General features: G+C 52.8%; 1 protein-coding gene across 2 annotated transcripts; it reads right to left on the bottom strand.

The window, feature by feature from the left end:
- Positions 1–367: 367 nt before the first annotated feature.
- LRRC15 (leucine rich repeat containing 15) lies at positions 368–13,809 on the bottom strand. 2 transcript variants are annotated; one of them, XM_046658297.1, is made up of 3 exons: positions 13,728–13,792; positions 6,907–7,089; positions 368–6,060 (listed from the first exon to the last, which is right to left on the bottom strand). In XM_046658297.1, the coding sequence occupies exon 3, from the start codon at positions 6,053–6,055 to the stop codon at positions 4,313–4,315; it is 1,743 nt and encodes a 580-aa protein (XP_046514253.1). In that variant the 5' UTR covers positions 6,056–6,060; positions 6,907–7,089; positions 13,728–13,792; the 3' UTR covers positions 368–4,312. The 2 variants fall into 2 exon arrangements, with proteins under 2 accessions (XP_046514253.1, XP_046514252.1); XM_046658296.1 differs by lacking the exon at positions 6,907–7,089 and having other exon boundaries at positions 13,728–13,809.
- Between the last annotated feature and the right edge of the window lie 1,973 nt (positions 13,810–15,782).

Genomic DNA, 15,782 nt, shown 5'->3' with positions numbered 1-15,782 from the left:
AAGGGAACTTCAATGCCTTTCTGGTGGCACAGAAGAAACTCCAGCCTGGGAGTCTGGAGGCCTGACTGTCGTGCAAGCTCAGTCCCTAGTTTCCTAGGTGACTCTGGGAAATTCATTTCCTGTCTTGATCTTTCTTCCTCTAAAAAATGGGTTGAACCTCTTCTTAAGGCCCCTTCCAGCCACCAGGGCCTATAGATATCATTTGTTATTTCAGTTTTGGGCCCCACTCACTTTCTAAAGGCCTTTTCCCAGCCCAGAATCTTTACTCCGTGAGGGACTGTCCGAGTCAGCATTGCACACACATGACAAGAATAGAATCAACAGGTGTGAGATCCCCTCACCAAGACGTCCACGGAGAGCACGTGTGTCCTGTTTACCATTTATTGTTGATTCTGTACACCAAATTTGTTACAAGCAGCATCCAGCAAAGACGGGCCCCCAACCCTGCCCACCAGGGCTCACACTCTATAACACCCCAGGGGCCTAGAAGTTTCTAAATGCGTCACCAAGCACCTGGGACTATTTGCAATGATTCTCTAAGCGAGGCAAAGATGATCTACTTTTGCAGGCAGCATGAAGGCAATGGGCCGGTGAGAACGATCTCTCGTTAAGTGAAGGGGAAAGCTTGGACTGGAAGGAGCTGGGCCTGGAGGAGCGTCCGCCCACCCTCTCTGAACCACAGCAATGGCTTCCTCCCCAAGACCACCACCGAAACAACCTGGATTCGGTTCCAACTGTGGGATCCGTGGGCTGAATTCTTAGGGTGGTTCATAGCTAAAGGTTGGGATACAGCCAATGTCTGTTTACTAACTCTAGTTACCTAGTTATCTCTAGGTGTCTGCTCTCCATAAGCTTCCTGAGTTTGGAAATCGATTCCTAAAACTGCTCTATACTGACATCTGAAAGGTTGTGGAAGTTGTGTTGTTGCCTGTGAAGAGTTCTGAGAACGGTGCTGTGCCTTTACATTCTAAAGAGGAGAAACAATATACACACAGCCCAATAATTCCCATGAGGGGCCAGTTTTTCTTTAATGGATGAGTGAGTTTAATTTTTTTGCTGTATTTACAAAGCTTTTGATCCACACAGGACCAAGTGAGCTCCCACAGGCTACGACTTTGGGAAGCAACAAGAGTGCTTCCCATTTTCTTTGGTTTAATAATGAAAGCCCAGGACGGGCCACGAGGACTTGTACACGTCTGGAGAGAGAAGGAAAACCCACAGCCTGAATACACTGAGCATTGAATAATTTTGTGGAAGAACAAGTGGTTTTAGACTCTGTCACAAGGGGATGATGGTAGGACCCATGCACAGCGCGTCGTGAGGGTTAAAAAGAAAATGCCTGTGAAGTGCTTTCCATGTACCTATGCACTGTGAGCATTTTTGAAAAACAGTGGTTCTAACTGGCTTTTATTATCTTTCCTCCAACATTGACCCTCCACTCCAGACAGAGGCTGCTGGTACTGGCAAGGTGCCCCAGAAGCCAGGGAGCAAACGGGGAAAGTGAAGTGAACTCTGTGCCCTACCTCAACTTTTGGGGGGCCAAGCAGCTCACTCTACCCCAAAGAAGTGAGCGAATGTACCATCCAGTTGGAAAGGAGACTCCGCCCAGCTTTTCTGGCAGCTCCCTGACCAGAAAACATGGTTCCAAGAGGCCAAAAGTCCTGCCGAGGAGAAGGAGGCCCGAAGCCTCCATCCAGTCCACTCTGATGAGAGAAAAAATGGGCAAGCTCGGAAGGGTCCCCCACCCCCACTGGGTGCTCCTGGTGAAGTCATATGAGGAGAGCTGCCCTCAGGCCAGCCTTTCGCCTGGGGACATACGTTGACATTCTGGGCCAGAGAGGGGGCTACCCCAATGTCATGGCCAATGCCAGAAATACCCAGGTTCTGGGTTCACAGTGGCAGGACGCTCTGGATGAAGAGGACTCCCTCCTCCCCCCTCTGCCATCTCTGGTCCACTTGCACAATGAGATGTTGGAGCCGCCTCAAAGGAGCACCTTGAGGAACGCAGTGCCACACCTTGGTCCCTGTCTGGAGGAGAGCAGGCCGAGCTTGCCCTTTTTGCCCCAGGATCAATATGGCAGGCCACCATCAGTGGTACAATGCTCATGCCCCAAGCTCTGGGCTCACTTCCTTTTGGACCCTGGCAAGCCTTGGTACGTGTCCACCAGTTGCTACAACTATTTGGGAAACATTTGGAGACCCAGATTTACCGTGGGGAGATGATGTCTTTTCCACCTGACAGGCCCCATCTCTCCCAGATTCCTGGGCCAGAGAGTGAAAAGCTACAAAGCACACTAGCTCTCACACACATCCCCTCCCAGACCCTTTTCGATAGGGACCTGTCAGCATCATGCTGCTAAGGCCCCAGGGGATTTCTTAGTCTTCTGGGGCAGAGGGAACTAGCAGGGGCCAGTCAGGATTGATGGCGGATTTCCAAATCCTTATAGTGTTGGCTGCAGCTCCTTCCTGGGCAGACATGGACACCTGCAATTCTCCACTTCACTGCTTTTAGTTCTAAAGTGGTAGACCAGTTGTCCAGAGAAAGACATGCATTGCCACAAGCATAACATTTATCAGTGTGACTGTGTGTGTAGGGCGGCGAGGGCAGGTATCCGTGTGACTGTAACCCAAGGAGGAGAATAACCCTAGACTAAACAACTCAACTCATAAGCAGATCACAGGCAGGAGGAGCTCCAGAGAGCCCTCAGACCCAGCGTGACCTCTCTGTGTATCCTGACGTTGCCTGCCGCATGTGAGAATTCTGAAGTTCAGTTTCTAGCTGACTGTAATGTTGATGGAGAATTGTACCATGACGTTAGAGGGGTTGCTGGGTTCCATTACACTCGGCTGTTCAATTAAAGGATCTCATCTCTGAGCTATTTCACTTCCCCCAAGTGGAGAGTGAAAATTAAAAACAGACATAGGCTCATCATGCCCATAAAAGGCCCAGGCAGAGGGCTCTCCAATGAGCAGCAGACAGCATGTCGGCAGGGACGGGTGTGTGGTTGCATGGGCCTCTGGAGGTGAGAGGAATCTAACCCGGCCAGTGTGGGTGCCTCAGGGTCCGGGGACTTAGTAAAACCCCCCGTCCAGGCCCGAGTGTACTCACATCTTCTCCTCCACCCCCGGCAGGTGGGCCTTTGTAAGGGCTAGCTTGGGGGTCAGTGGGGGGCCCACCCTGGCTCATGGGGAGCCAGGTCCCAAGTAAGTCCATGCCATTTCCACAAGCCCCAGTCTTCTTCAGTAAAAGCCCAGGATGGAGGATACTAGTGATGTCCTTTTCTTGATCTGGATGCTGATCACACGGGTGTGCACAGTTTGTGCAAATCCATCAAACTCTACAATATCATGCTCCCACTTTTCTGTACGTATGTTATACTTCAATAAAAATTTGCAAGAGACAAACCCTAGGGGTGAACACAAGGACCCCCAGGTACCGGGTTGCCTTTTCCACCTAATACCGATAAGCTGATTTTAATGTCTTTAGGGGTCAGAAATTTGACATGATTCTATTCCTTACAGGACTAAAATTTTCAAAGCAAAGTTTAGAGTTGGGAAATACTCTCTAAAAGGCTGAACTTGGTGCACTGAGGCCTGTCTTCCTTTTCCAGATGAGAGGGACACTGAGGATGGCTCCATCTCCAGGAACTGAGCATCATCATTCTCCCTTCTTTCTTTCATAGCATCCTGAAAGCCAGGGCACTTGGCAGTTCTTAAGAAACCAGCTAGAAGGTTTGAAGCCTTCTTCGAGGAGAGAACTCACCCTGCCTTCAGGAGCAGAAAATCAAGGGAGACTTTTCATTTGAGGGGACCAGGTAGAGCCATGCCACAAACAAGGGGAGCAAAAGAAGAGAAATCAGCTTACATAATACTCGGGAGAGGGGCCATCCTGGCAGAGAACTGTTCCCACAAGTGAGCAGGCGTGGAATCATAGAGTCTGCAGAGGCCAGGAGGAGCGGGGCGCGGGCACAGGGAAGGCTGTCCTTGGAGGAGAGCTGGTGAGACTTTGGAGGAGGAGCTTTCATGAAGGAAGCCCTGGGACGTGAACTGGAAACCCCACAGGGTTTTTGCCATGGCCGGTTGAACCTCCCTGGTGGTAAGGAGGTCCTGCAAGAGCTGGTTCTCCTGTTGAAAGAGGAGAACTAGGAGGGTCAAGAAAGGGGAGAGGTGCCTTTCTCCTGGGGATTAGAGAGAGGGAGCAGGGAATGGCTCTGTGGACCCAGGGGTGGAAGCAGAATGATGAAAATCCCGGATCCTCTGGTGGTCCCAGTGTTCCCCAGCCCGGCCTCCAGCCTGCCTCCAGCCTGCCTCTTTAACACTCATTGGGTGCCTTCATCTGCATCAGGACTGCTTGGCTCCTCTTCTTGCAGCAGCAACAGCAGATGCAGGCAGCCAGGGAGCAGACCAGGGCAATGATGCCAATGACAATGGCGGCAATGACCAGCCCGTTCTGGGCCGTGGACATGTGGGCCCCAGTGGGCACACTAATGGTGGTCAGATCCGTGATGTCCACAGCACTGGTGAACTCAGTGGTGGAGGAGATGGAGGTGGTGTCAGGGTAGCTGGAGGTGTCTGGGTATCGTGACGTTTGTGAGGAGCTAGTCACCTCAGGGGTCACTGGCCCCTGGACACTGGGGGCAGCAACGTTGATGCTGATGATGATGAGGGACTGGCCTCGGACACTGGCTGGGCTGAAACACACTGGGAGGGTGTCTGTCCCCAACCTGAGCTTGTTGAGCAGGAGCCAGTTGTGGAGCGGAAGGATGTCTGAGTCACACCTCCAGGGGTTGTCATAGAGCCGCAGTTCACACAGGTTCCCCAGGTGGTCAAAGATGCCCATGGGCAGGTTCTCCAGCTGGTTGTTCTGTAGCTGGATGGTCATGAGGCTGTTGACATTGGCGAAGATATTCCCTGGGAGCTGTCTGAGGCGGTTGTTCTGCAGGGAGATGTTCTGCAGATTGGCCAACATGCGGAAGACGTTCCCGTCCAGCTCCTGCAGTGCGTTGGTGTGGAGGGACAGCTCCCGAAGCTCCGCCAACCCATTGAAGGCGCCCGGAGAGATGTAGCTGATCTGGTTGCGACTGAGGATCAAGACCTGCAACTGGTGGAGGCTGCTGAAGACGTTGTCGGGTAGAGAGGTGATGTGGTTGTCGTAGAGCCAGAGCTCACGCAGGTTGTACATGGGCCCAAAGATCCCTGGAGAGAGCTCCTTCAGAGAATTCCCAAAGAGGGTGAGACGGTTGAGCTGGGGCAGCTGCAGGAAGATGCCGGGAGGCAGCTGGGAGATATGGTTGTTGGACAGATAGAGCTTCTGGAGGTTCCGGTTGTTGTGAAAGAGGCCAGGGGAGAGCGCACCAATCTGGTTCTGCTGCAGGGCCAGCTCCTGGAGGTTCCCAAGCCCGTCAAAGGCGCCCATGGGGATGTCCGTGAGCCTGTTTTCATATAGCCGGAGGACCTGGAGGTTGCCCAGGTGCTGGAAGACCCTGGGCGAGAGGTGGGTGAGGCTGTTCTTGCCCAGATTGAGCTTGGTGAGGCCCACCAGGTGGTCGAAGACGCCGTCAGGGATGTACTCCAGGTGGTTGCCGTGCAGCTGCAGCTCCTTCAGGTTGCTGAACTGGGAGAAGTGCGCTGGCTGGATCTGCACCAGCTGGTTGCTGGACAGAAGGAGCGACTCAAGGTTATCCAGGCCCTGGAAGAGGCCAATAGGCAGGACCTGAAGCTTGTTGTTGGCGAGGCTGAGGTAACGCAGCGAGCCCAGGTTGCGGAAGGCGCCAGGCATGATGTGAGACAGCTCATTCTTCTCGATCCTCAGGGCGATGAGGGCCGAGATGTTGAGGAACGGGGACTCGCTGAGCTCCGTGATGTGCGTGTTGAGGATCTGCAGGCTCATGGCGTTCCAGGGCAGAGGGGTGGGCACCGCCACAATGCGCGCCCCAGTGCACTCCACCTGGGAGGCCCTGGAGCAGGTACACTCGCTGGGGCAGCCATAGTAGGCCAAGCCCGCACCCAGGGCTTGGCAGCCCACCAGCAAAAGGAGATAATGCTTCAATGGCATGGCCTCTGCAAGGGGAGAGAGCGCATGTGAGTCAGCGTCAGCAGCAGCTGGTTTTAAGCCAGTGTTAACCTTTGGCGCCAAGCACTGGCTTGCCTTTGAACCCCATCCCCCCATAGCCAACTTACACTCCCTGTGGTCTGGTCAGCAAGCCTCTTCGCCTTCCTCCAGGCCTTCCTATTTCCACGCCTTTGCCCAAGCACTTCCCCCTCACCTGGAGTGCTCATCATCCTCATCCAAATCTTTCCCATACCTGCAAGTCTAGCTCAAAGGCAGTCACCTCTAGGGAGCCTTCCCAGATTCCACGAGTCAGCATTAGTCACCCTGCCATGCAGGTGGTCTACCCAACCTCCACTGTGGCTACGCCATGGCTGGCTCAGCATGGCATTCATTGTGTTCCCATCTGTCTCCTTCACTAGGCAACAAGTGTTTCAAGGGCAGGGATGTTCATCTTTCATCCTTATAGGTTCCCTAAGGCAGGAAGAGTATCTTATCCATCTCTGTATCCCTCACAGCACCTGAACGTGTTGCTTGAACGTGGCCTCCTCAGGAGGAACAGATAGGAAATGAGAACAAATAAATAGGGCCTGAATCTGGTGGAAGATGCTAAGGCCACAAACATGGTGGCCTGCTGGGAGAAGCAGCAGCAGCCAGCAGAGGCAGGACCACACTGCTGATCTGGGGGAAAAGACGATAGGGGAAGCTCAGCTCTTCCTCCCCCTGGCCTCCTGCACTGCACAGCCCCGCCCTGCCCCATGACCAGACCAACAACCTGCTCCTTTGTTAACTCTGTCACAAGTGCTTCATCCAGGTTTAATTCAAACCACCTCCCAATAAAACGAAAGTGTCTGCACCTCTTCCCGTCTCGCTGGAAGGGGCTGTTTGGGCTCAGCTGATGCCTGGGATCTGCCTTCTGGGTACTAGCCCCAGTTTCCACAAAGAAACACTGAGTGGCCCTGAGTAGGTCCAGAAAACTTAGGATGCACTTCGAGCTAAAAGGTGGTAGGTCCAGATGCTCCCACAGCCATGGTGCTGACCTGGGAATAGAGCCAAATTCAGGAAAGGTTTGGTGTTCAACATTGGGATGATAATAATTTTATAGACAGATATATAGATATAAAATGCACAGAACATGGAGACATGGGACACGGGGACTGGGCCTTACGTGAATATTTAAGGACCACTAACTAGCTGTTTGCCCTTGGATGAAGCTTGAGGCCTCCAAGTTCAGCTTTCCCATCTGTTAAGTGGAGATGACAACCTCTGCCCCGTCTTGAGGCTGTTGTGAGGAGCAAATGGGAGAATGGGTGCGAGGGCGTCCTGTGTAGTGCTCTGCAAATGTGTGCGGTTGTTCCAAGCTCATCCACGACATGGACTTTACAGATGCTGGGAGGCAGGAAAGCCTCAAAGTGCCTTTAATCTTAGCATCCTCAATCAAAGGACCAAGGGTTTCTGTATGGGTGGAGCATCTGTAACTTCCATCCAAGGTTCAAAGAGGTCTCTGATTCCCAAAGGGTGAAGAACTGCTGATCCCACATTCCCATCACTTTATGGGGATGCAGGCAGCAGGGAAACTGAGGCTCAGAGCTTAACGTCCAGATCTCCCGATTCCTGGGAGAGGACTTTGTTAATGCAGTGCCTCTGCTTTTAAGGAGCAAAACTCCTGAGTCAGGGGAAGGAATTTCAATGATGGCTTCTAAGGCATACTCTGACTGGGTGGAGATGGAATTTCTCTCTTTGTTCCCCTGAACTCAGGTAGTCCTGAGTCTGGCTCATAACTCACGATATGCCAGGCTTCCCAATATGGTCTCAACTCAGTGCACCCCTCCCTTGCCAGCCAACAAGCTTACTCTGCGGACAGAACCCAAGTTCATCCCACATCTACCCTGCCCTTGAGTCTTCATTTATTCACAGCCCCTCCACGCCCTTGACCTGCTGAACTTTTGCATTAAGGACTCGAATAAGTATGTAGAACTGTGGAGAAAAGAAAGAAAGAAGAAGAACTTGGCCAATGGAGTCTAGATGCAAAGGAATGGGGCCAGATTAAGCTAGGGACACATCTAAAAGGATGAACTTGTCTAGACAAATGTGAGGTCCAGAATTTGAGAAGAGAAAATGAACAGCCTAAACAGGGGGCACAGAAAAAGTGACTCAACATCCATCCCAGGAGAAAGACTTAGGGCTCTTTATTGATGGTAACAGAGAAAGAAGACTGCCCACAAAAGCTATTGTGATCTTAGACTGCATTAATAGAAATATTAAGTATGGAACAAAGGAGGTGATGGTCTTACTCTACACTGCCCTGATCAGGCCAGACCTATAGTGCTGTGCTCAGTTCCACCCTGAACTTCAAGAAGGCCAATGACAAATTGGCCTCTTGAAGGCCTTCTGGAGAAGAATAAAAGGATGGTGAGGGGACCCAGAAACCAGAACATCTGAGTATCCACTGAAGGAACTATGCATGAATAGCTGGAAGAAGAGACAATGAGAGGCGCCTATAAGCACTCTCCTAGTATACATGAAGGGCTGCCTTGGGACAAAGGAAACAGTGTGGCTCCAGAGGTCAAAACTAGTGTGCAAAAGCTATGGGGTAGCAGATTTCAGTTTGCCACCAGAAAGCTTGCCCAAATCAGAATGGACAATCCCATAGAGGTAGTAAGCTCCCCGTCACTGGAAGTGTTCAAGCAGAGGCTGAGCAACTACTTGGTAAGGAAGCTGGAGAGAAGATTCCTACAACTGGTAGGGTATTGAACTAGATGACAGCTGATGTCCTGTCCGTCCCCAAGACTTTAGGATTTTGAGGCCGAGCCCAGAGCAAGGATATGAGAGTCATCGACCAGGACAATTGTGCCTGTGCTCCCAGGGGGCTGTGTGGACAGGTGTGGGTCTTTGCCCATCCCCTCGGTACATGTGCTTGTGAGAGAGTTACCCCCTGGACTGACTGACAGAAGGTGAAGCTCTAATTGCCCCTGGCGATGTCTTAGCTAGTGCTTGTTTATTTTTAATGTCTCTCCTATGCCCAGCATGCTTCAACATGGTGTTGTAGCCCAAGTGCCAGAGACTAAATTAAGAGCCCATAACCTGGCAAGCCCAGGGCAGTCTCTGTTGAGCTTCCCCCGCTGCAGATGAGGACATGGGACAAGCTACCCTCTGAGGACCCACCTCAGTCCTTCTCTGAGTCTGCACTCCCCAGCTGGGGAGGGGGTATCGAGCCAGCCCCAGGAAGGGCATAGAGCCAGTGGAGGGGGCCTCATGGCTTGGGAGGAGGAGGGAAAAGATAATTCCCATATGGGAACAGAGCCCCTGTTGTTTAAAATGGACCATCTCAGCTTGACAAATATTGCAAGAATTTGCAGATTTTCCTTTTTATAAATCCTCATGTCTGCAGAGGCCACCCCAGAACCACATGCGGTGGCTTCCTGTTTTCCAGCACTTGTTCCTGCCACAGCTGGCACCAACTGCTCCGGAGGGCCCCCACAGAGCCCACCTCACGTGCAGCTGCAGGGCTCTGGGGAGGGAGGGCCGCAGAAGCTGCAGGGCTGGACAGCCAGCCGGGCCCTCGGATTGTCAGCAAGTGCTGCAGGCACGCGGCAGCCCGGGGCCCTCAGGAGCCCAGCACACAGCCGCCTAATAGCCCACGCTGCTCAGGGCCGCTTGGCAGCCGTGACAAATGCCAGTTAAAGACCCACAAAGCCGCCCTAATTACACCCTCCTCCCCAGGTGGCCGAACAAGGGCTCAGTCACTGAAGCCACTCCACCCGGTCCCTGTCCTGGGAGGGGGCGCAGCCTGGCGTCTGTCGCTGGCCCGGGAATTCAGTGAGCCAAGCAGACAGACAGAAGGACAGACAGACAGCTCACCTGGACACTCAGACGCGGTCCCTCCCCAGGAGAGAAGCGCTTGGACCAGGCGCTCCGGCTCTGGGTCTCTTTAGCAAGAACTGCCTGTGACTCATGAGCGAACACATAATTAGCCTGGAAGCCCTGTGCTTTGTTGGTTGGTGGGTTGGGACTTTTTTGGTTTAATACTATCATTCACATTCCCTAAACACGAGCTACCCTGGGAGGAGACGCCTTCGTATGCCACGGAGCAAGGCTTTTGGAAGGAACTGGGAGACAGATGTCCTACTCTGGTCTTGACACGAAGATGGAGTGTGAGTTTAAGTAAATTCTCCAGGCCTCGGTTTCCCCTCCTGCAAAAACTTCCAAGGGCCCTTGGCAGCTCTGATATATTCCGTCTGGGGACTGAAAGGAGATCTGGCCTGAAGCCTTCCCTACAGGTCATGCCGATCAACCGGCAGTGCCACCTGGCCTGGCCCCACCTCCATGCTGTGGCTTGAGGAACTCATACCCACCTTTTCAGGCCCACCTTGTTTCAAAAGTTTTCCAGGCAGGGCAATTCCACTTGTCAATTGGTGCATCTTCACATAGCCAATAGTCATGTCATGGGATCCGGGAGCTGGGAGGGGCCTCAGGGAGCCCCTGGTCCTGCCCCCTCCTAGGGCACCTGGGGAAACTGAGGCCCAGAAAGGAGATCTCCCTCTCTCCACAGAGGTCTCCCTAAACGTGGCCTCATCTGCAAAGAGAGATGTTGCCCCGTCCAGCCAAGGGGGATGCCAGGCTCAGAATGGTTGAGGGGGTGTCTCCGCCACACAGTCAGTGTTGGCCTCAGTCAAGCTGCTCACCAGTGCTCGGGCCAACGGTTCTGAAGTCACTGTCTGATTGACAGGCTCAGAGCATCCAGACCTCCCCATCTCACTAAACAGAGAGTGACCACCCCTTTCCCCAGATCCGTCCATAAAAATCACCTGGAAATGCCGGGAAGCCCACTTAAGAGAAGGGACCTCACAGCACTACAGCTCCCAGGACTCAATGAGTTCATACATGGAAAGCGCTCAGACTCGTTCCCTGGCACAGTGAGCACCCAATAAATGTGACTTACAATTGTCATCCATTCTGCTGTTGAGTGAAATCAGGCTCTCAGGAGGCTCCACCCGCAGAGACGCTGAGCCCTAGTCTGGGTGGGGCCCAGGACCCTGCACTTCTAAAAGATGCCCCAAGTGACTGACGCAGGTGTCCACACTCCACACTCAGAAGCACCCTTGAGGCCTAGACTGGCTGGGACATCCCACTCCTGACCCGTGTCATTTACTGCCAAGAAGAGAGAGATTGAACCCAGGACCCGAGAGGCTGAAGGTCGGGCTACAGGGCTGGTCCAGCTCCCTCTATCGACACTTGCTCAGCGGTCCTTTCTGCATCCCTGTCAGAGATCTGGGGTTTGTGCTAAGTTGAACCAGCAGTAGAAGCTGCTTCCAGAAGCAGTACTTAGAGCCCGGGGCATCAGAGGCGCGAGGACCTTTTGAAACTATCTGGTCAAACCATCTGGTCATACCATCTGGTCATTTTGTAGATGGAAAAACTAAGGGACCCAGACGGAGGCCCAGAGGCGGCTTTGTTCCCTCCATCGTAAAATGATTTCAGGCTCATATACAATCCATCCTCTGCTGCCAAGCATTATTAGCCAAGGTCAAGGGCCTCTCCCAACTCCCAGGCTGCATGATTTGAGGGGTGTTCTTTCTTGAAACTGCTCTGATGCTCATGTTTGCTCAGTTTTACCTGAGTGGCCTCAGGAGTGGAAGGAAGGCACAGAAGGGGTCACCATTAGGGGTTGATCCCGGAATCAACATACAGCCCATTCTAGGCTCTACCCCAAACTCAAAGCATCCTGGAGCCCCAACGGGAGACTGGACACACCCTCATCCCCCACCAGGCTCAATTGTGCACCCATTTCTCACGGCCCTTCAGAGCCAAAATATTGCTCATTTATTTAAAACAGAAAATGAGTAAGAAAAAGCAAGATCTTTCCAGCCCCAGGGCTGGGGGAGGCAGGGCTTCCTGCAGAGGCCAGAGCAGAGCTGTAATTAGCTTGCAAAAACGGCAGGAGATACTGATAAACTTGCCAGCAGAACAGGGAGAAGCTCCCACATGGGGCTCCATGGCTGGAGCCCCCTTCCCAGGGTAACACCCGAGGGGCTGAGATTAGACAGAAATGGATCAGCCCCTCATCAAAGCATCTTGGAAGCAGTTTCTAAATATTGTGTCCCAAAAGCCCAGGGAGACAGTGAAACCAGAAGCTGCAGCCCATCTTTCGTGGTCAGGATTTAGGGAAGCAAATTGCCATGTATAATCACAGCCTCAGGAGTGTTTGCTGGCAGGACCAAGCTGGGTCAGCTTCTCTCCCATCTCTCCTTATTTCTCCACATCTGGACCGACTCCCACCCATGCCCCATCACCCCTCCATTTACTGAGCAAGCCCAGCTAGTGTCCCCCCAACCCTGGGAGAGCCTACTGCACCCTGACTTCCTGCAGGGTCTGTTCAGAACCCTGTCCCCCACCCCGACCTCTCTCACATGCTTGTCTCATCACTGCGGAGCCCGCCCAGCTGACTCAAGACCACAGGCAAATGGGACTGTCTGGCCCTGAATGTACCCCAGATGTGCAATCAACATAGAGTGGAAGAAGTGAAAGCCATTAGAGAATTTCTAAATTATGGAGACAGTGGCACCAACACATCTGGGAGCCGCCTGAGAAATGGTGATATAATCCCAGATAATCCTAAAGGAGAAGCCGGAGCATGACAGACGGGCATCCAGCAGTCTGAGCGACGTGTCATCCAAGAGTTGCAGCCTGCCCTGAGGGGACACATTTGGCCCTGGAGATAGACTGGCTCTCTCACACTTTGGCCTAGGTGGGAAGTTCTAGAAAAGATCTGGTTTTCCACAGTCAGTGCTTTGGCCCTGCTCCTGCCTCTGTGTTTGGGGGGAGGTGCTGGTAAAGGTACAAGAGTCACAATTTTAAATGCACACCACGCTCATCACAAACCTTTCTCCAGCCCTGACTTTCCCTGCTCAAAGCCAGCAGCCTCGGCCACGCCCAGACACCTCTGACTGGTAAGAAGGGAAAGCTGCCAGAATGGGGTCGCCCAAGCCACGCACAGACTTGGAACTCAAAACAATTCTGAGTCCACAGCTGAATTCCAAGTTGGAAATCCAAACCAGGCACCAGCCCATCTGCTGAAGTTGCTTTTGTAGCAACTCTTAGGTCTATGAAAAGAGGACACATCTCTCGCCCGGAAAACCCCCATTGGTCCTGGACAGACCCAAATGCAGGGCAGGCCAGTGGTGGCCACCACCGTAAGGACAAGGGAAGAGGATGCGGGTTCCAATAACCTGAATCTTAGAAAGAGAAAGTGTTCCCCCAACGGAGCTAGTTATCCAGAAAGAGGTAAACTTGATGGGCAACTGGTGTGATAATGTAATCAACTTTCAAAGCATCTTGCCTATCCAAAACATCTCAGCACCCCAGGTTGACATGGTGGGAAGGAAGGGTAAGTGGAGCTGAGCCTGGTCAAGGATCTGCAGAGCGGGGCTGGCGGCCCCAGCCTCACTGGGCAGTGGGGGGATGGGCTAAGCACCCCTCCGCGCAGGCTCCACTTGGCCTCGTCCTGAGGACATCCCCAGGCACCCTGCCAGCCCTGCCCCTTCTGAAGTCTCTCCTCGGGAGTAGTGGGAGCGGGGTCAGCAGAAAAACCGGAGCCGGAGCCGGGAGGATAGCCGGGTTCTTCCAGGCGGGGAGGAGGGAGGGAGGGAGGCAGCAGGAGGCCAGCCCGCCTACTTACCAGCAGCTCGGCTCCCGCGAGAGCCGCCGTCGACCAGAAGGAGCCCGAAAGGAGGATGTGCGACGGCTCAAGGCGCAGCATGAGTGCAGCTGGCCGCGCGCTCCCGGTATTTAAACGCGCCCCGGCGTGAGTCACCGCAGGGGGCAGTGTTGGCGCAGTGGCGGGAGAGGCGACGCGCCGCTGCAGCGCCCCGACGTGCCCGACAGACTGCACAGCCTGATTGCTCAAGTGGAAGGGGTGGTCTTCTGCCACCTTTTTTTTTTTAAACACATTTTCCTCTTCTTTCCAATGTTTCTTTTGGACTCACTCGCTGCATTGGCCATTGCGGCTCTAGAATAGGCATTCATTCTTGTCTTTTTCTTTTAAACCTTGTATTCCAGAGTAATCTCAAATTTACAGAAAATTTGAAAGAATAATGGAAGGAACCCTCTTATTTGCTTAACTCAATTCGCCTATTGTTAACATTTTGGAAAAAGCTTTTATTTTAAATTCCAAGCAAAGTTAGTTACGCCAACGGTGTCCCTCCTAAAAACAGTCTTTCCATTCTCTTCTGACGTCATCCCCTGTGCCCTCGCTGTGCTCTCCCAGGGGTGGGTACACACGGCAGTCAAGGGGCATATCTGAGAATGAGGGACTCCCTGTGACCTTCACCTCTGCATTGGAGACCCGCCCTGCTGCCCCAGTGGAAGACAAGCTGTTTCTATCCATGGTGTCTGAGAGAGAGTCTGGGGAGGAGAAAGAAGTCAAAGCTGGAGGGGTGGGGAGGCTGCCAAACCCCTGCCTCTCCTCCAAGATGGAGCCTGAACAAGCCATAAGCTACACTGGGCTGAGCCATTGCCCTTCCCTGGCTCAGTTTACCCTCTCTGCCAGGTGGGGAGAGTGATATTTACACACAGTGCCTGTGCAATGCCAAAAGCCTTAATTAATGTTTGCACCAGGCTTTGCGATGTGTGATGAAAGGAAGATATAAAAGTGCATAGTGTTATTACTGACATAGTCATTTGGGTGGCTTGCCGTGGTCAAGCCCCGCAGCCTGAATCATGCCACATTCCTCCTCACCATGGCACCATGATTTAGAGCCAGAAACAAAAAGTGCCCTGTCCATTACGTGACATGAGCCCAGGAGGGGCAGGCACAGCTTGGGCTGAGTCTCCACACAGCTCCCAGCCCTATCTCTTCAACCACTAGCATCCCTCCCAAATAATATTCCACGTGGAGAACGCCCTCTCTCTACTACCTGGCACCTCCATATCCCCAGGTAGAGGTCTTCAACTGCCTTTCCTTAGAACCTGCAAGAATAAGAATGCCCCCTCTTTACCTTCTTCCCCTCCTTCCTAATCCTAACATTCAGCCACTCTGTGCTGGCCCTGTGCTGGGAGATGTGGACAACACGGGGCTGAATCAGATACTTCTCTTGCGCATAAAGAGCTGACACTTACTGGGTGGGGAGGAAGGATGAACATTCATGAAGCACCTGCTGTGAATCAGAGAGCCCATGGGCACCTTATTACATCTGTACATTATTTCACCTACACCAGGTTTCTCAGCCTCGCCACTGTTGACATTTGGGGCCGGAGGGTTCTTGGTTGTGGAGAGCTTTCCTGTGTATTGTGGGGTGCTTAGTGCATCCTGGCCTCTGCCCACTTGATACCAGTAGCATCCCTCCCAAATTGTGACAACCAAAGATCCCCTGGGGAGTCAACACACACACACATGGTTGACAACCACTGATCTACCAAATAATCCTGTGAGTGGGAGTAATTGCCCCCATTTTACAGAGAGGAAAACTGAGGCCCGGGGCAGCTAACTAACTTCCTCAAGGTCACATGCTAAGTGACAGATCCAAAATTCACATCCTAGATGGTGGATGGTACGCTATTTCCACCCCCACCGTGTGCTCAGATGCACGTAACTACTATAGAGAGAAGCATGGCTGTGTTCAGATTGGTGCAGAGTTGGGGTTGTGAGAGGACGAGGGGAGTGAGACCACTGATAGAACCTTCCTGAGGATAAGGTTGATAAATGTGGGTGTATTTGAAGGGGTGGGGCTTGAGT

This window comes from Equus quagga, chromosome 4 (assembly GCF_021613505.1).
Source record: "Equus quagga isolate Etosha38 chromosome 4, UCLA_HA_Equagga_1.0, whole genome shotgun sequence".
Taxonomy (NCBI): Eukaryota; Metazoa; Chordata; class Mammalia; order Perissodactyla; family Equidae; genus Equus; species Equus quagga.
The sequence above is the reverse complement of the archived record's forward strand: the minus strand, read 5'-3'. Positions and strand labels throughout refer to the sequence as shown.